The sequence below is a fragment of the Centruroides sculpturatus genome, unplaced genomic scaffold (genome assembly GCF_000671375.1).
Source record: "Centruroides sculpturatus isolate CEXI.00-Female unplaced genomic scaffold, Cexi_2.0 scaffold123, whole genome shotgun sequence".
Lineage (NCBI taxonomy): Eukaryota > Metazoa > Arthropoda > Arachnida > Scorpiones > Buthidae > Centruroides > Centruroides sculpturatus.
The window spans coordinates 700,613-704,210 of NW_019384538.1; the positions used below are offsets into that span (position 1 = coordinate 700,613).

Sequence of the window (3,598 nt, forward strand, 5' to 3'; positions counted from 1 at the left end):
TTAAAGGTTGACAGAGTGAAGACATAAAAGTGGTCATGTGTCATATCTCTGAATGAATATTTTACTTGTTATTAGCGTACAAAATTTAATTTGTCTCTACCCTCAAAGTGAACTTTTTGTCATTTTATAATGACACCCATTTTATAATTTTATAACGGCACCCGTAAAACCCGTTAAGATGTTCTCGCCTAAGATGTTAGAACGTATATGGGGGAAACGATTTAGTTCAATCACTTTGACGCTTAATAATTAACTCCTGTGTTAAACCATCTGACTCCGATTCAAATCACTCTGACCACAGAAATTATTAGGCTTCAAACAGAGTGAACGAAATCATGCCCCACACACACAGTCTAACATCCACGCATATAGAAAAAACCTTGAATCTTTTGCATATCTCGAAATTTCAAGTTGTCCTGAGTCCAAAAATGTAAAAATTTGGGAAGGATCATTTTTTGACCGATCGCTACACCTTCCCTCTATAACAGCCCTTATATATAACAGCGTAGCCTAATAATACTATATATTAATCTATATACATTATCGAGACAAGTTGATGATGATAATCAATGCAGAGCCCAAATGGTTAGGAGTTGAAAGTTGAAATTTGGTGCACAGTTAGTGTATGTCACCAGAATGCACACTATGAAGGGATTTTTCAAAATTCCTTCCCACGGGGGAGAGGGACAGGATTAAGGCTTAACACTTCCATTAACAATGGAAGTGTTAATTTAAGAGAAAGCGACATACAAGACACAGATGCAGTTTTTTGCAGGAAATTGAACATATTTTTTAGACCCATCTAAAAATTGTCTAATTAGTCTGNATTAAAAAAAAAATAAAAAAAAAATTTTTTTAGTGAATTTAGAAGAGGAGAATGGAAGAAAATAAACAATTTTGCTTAATTTAATTTTAGAAAAAAAAATTTATCATTTAATATTTCTTAATGCAATTTCATAACACAACTTGTTGCTTAAAATTAAAAAAAAAACAAAATGAAGGTCATTAATTTATAATATAATTTATGTTAGAATAATTAAATTAATATGTTAATTAAAGAACTTATGCAATAACTTTACAGAAAAAAAAGGGTTTATTCTTTTATTTACAGTTTGGATTTTTATAGACTGATTATTTTAATTATTTATTACAGATGACCTTTATGAAGAAATTTATTGAAAATTGAAAATTCAAGACTGAATTAGTCATTAGATGTATGTCAGCTCAAATAGTATAACCAAAATGCTTCAGATTCTGTTAATGTGTTTCTGGACTGTTTTGATTTCGGCTACGGAAATGACACGGATGCGATGTGAGGAAATCAGCATCAAAATGTGCCGAGATTTACTATTCTGTTCAATTTAGTTTAATTATATCTAAAATAATCCAGTGTGTAATGTTTATTAACAAAATTTAAGAAATCCAGCTTGCCTTAACCGTATACTTTTTTTTATTAATAATAAAAACATCTAATTTTTAAAATAAAAATATATGAATACCTAACTTACTTTATTTTCTGTTAAGATTTTCAGCATATCTAATAGAGAGGTTGCGGNATACGTATATTTCATAGTCGTAGGCGAAATCAGCGACTTTTATTTTAAAATGTAACGACATTTATTTACGAACGGTTGGGAACACTGCTTGTAGGTAGTCAGGGGACCGAGAACCGGGTCAAAATAAAATACAAAATGGTGCTGTTTCTACAAACAGGAGCGAGTTTCGCACTCTCCAAGACGGTCTCGTCCCAAGAATGGCTTTGCCGTTTTACTTTTTTTTTCATCTCTTTTTGCCCTGTGGGCTCTGTAAGCAAGTCCATTATGGGTTCGGCCAAGCCCACAATGAGACGACCGAGTGGTGAGGGACGGGACCCGACATATCCGGACGGACCATCCCCGAAAAATTCTTGGGGATTTTTCGACCCAGATAGATCCCTCCCCAGAGCGGTAGGCTGTCATCTGGACCGATCGGCCATCCGGTCAAACGGTCCAGTATAGCAAACAAACAAGCATCCTCATTTATATACGTAGGAATTTTGACAGAACTAGAAATAACAATAATTTTCCAGCGTTCAGCTAAATCTACCAACCGTCTTATCGATAGAACGATCGTAATGTCTTTCATCGTTTTTCGCGCCCTTTTTCTTAAACAGTCATCTGGCTTGGGACTTCTCTTCTCGCGGCATCGCCAACTCTCGTCTTTTCACTTCTCGCCCAAATCCCATATATATAGGTTATTTGTTATAATTCTTAAATGTTTTTAATTATTTTAATTTTAAATACAGTATTATAATAATTATGCCATTTGAATTTTATAAATATTTTGTCAGAAAAGCGCCATCTATTCCAAAATTCGAATTTTAAATTTGTTCGAAATCGTAGAACATCATAGAACTTGTAAGAATTTCAGAAAAGAATCACGTAAGTTGTTTTTTCTAATTTATCTAGTAAAGAATTTGTTTTATTTATTTAAAAATAATCACCTGTTTGATGAATATTGAATGTATTCATCGTTATTCAGTAATTTTTATCGAAGAATAATTGGAAACAGGAACGAAAAAAATTGCTACTCTGAATAAATAATTGAATTTTATCTGATAATATCAATTTATATTTCTCTGAGAAAACCTAGTTATTTTGATATTGGATAATTAGAAGGCAAGTCTAGTTTCCGCCCAAGAGAATGGGATTTTGATATATTTTTGGAATCGTCTGAATTAGACGAAGACATTTAACATACTTTTAAGTTAATTCAAATAAAATTTTAGATTAAAAATTTTTTCTTTTTTAAATTTTAAAACCTATTATTTTGATTGGTATGGAATCTAAGGTCAAAATATTTGACGATACTGCCTATGGCGTTATCAGTGAGATTGGGTCAAGAAATGGAGGTTAATTGTATAGTTAATGACTACATTTCATACTACCTGCAGATGAATGGTTATGAATGGGGATCTGTGAATGCTACTCCGTCTAAAGTGAATAGTTCACTAAGATCACTAGCAAATGATTTCAAAACTAAATATCCAGACAGAATTTTGAAAATGACTAATGATCTCAATATACATCCGTCTAATGCCTGCCCTATTCTCTTGGGAGTTTCCAACGAACTATTTAGTGATGGGGTCACTTGGACGAAAATCGTCGCATTCTTTGTATTCGCCAGCGAAATGGCTCTCATTTGCCATAGATACGGGAGCGACACGAAAATAGTCAACGACGTGGCAGAATGGTCTACCTCGTATATTAAATCTAATTTACTAATGTGGATTACATGTAACGGCGGCTGGAATAATCTTGTGACTTATTTCGAACAATACCATGCCATATAAATATTTTATGTGAATTCTGCAAACTTAACATCACTTTGGCTTGTTTTTATTATATTATGTCATAACTTGTATACTGTATTGGAAAACTGAATAAATAATTTTTTAAAAGACAATTTATTAGTTTTTAAAGAATTAAATGAATGTATTATCCACAATTTTCTGCTTTTTTTTATTTTAAAGTCGATTTTTTTTTCTTCTTTGTCTCCACGTGTAAACAGAAATCAGATCAGATCAAGAGAAATATTTGTTCCAAGGCAAACGTTTATT

The 3,598-nt window shown here is 32.2% G+C and overlaps 1 protein-coding gene across 1 annotated transcript; it reads left to right on the forward strand.

Annotated features, from left to right (window-relative positions):
* The first annotated feature begins 2,854 nt into the window (after positions 1-2,854).
* On the forward strand, positions 2,855-3,331 carry LOC111623288 (bcl-2-like protein 2). Its single transcript, XM_023365809.1, has one exon. The coding sequence runs from the start codon at positions 2,855-2,857 to the stop codon at positions 3,329-3,331; it is 477 nt and encodes a 158-aa protein (XP_023221577.1).
* Positions 3,332-3,598: the final 267 nt, after the last annotated feature.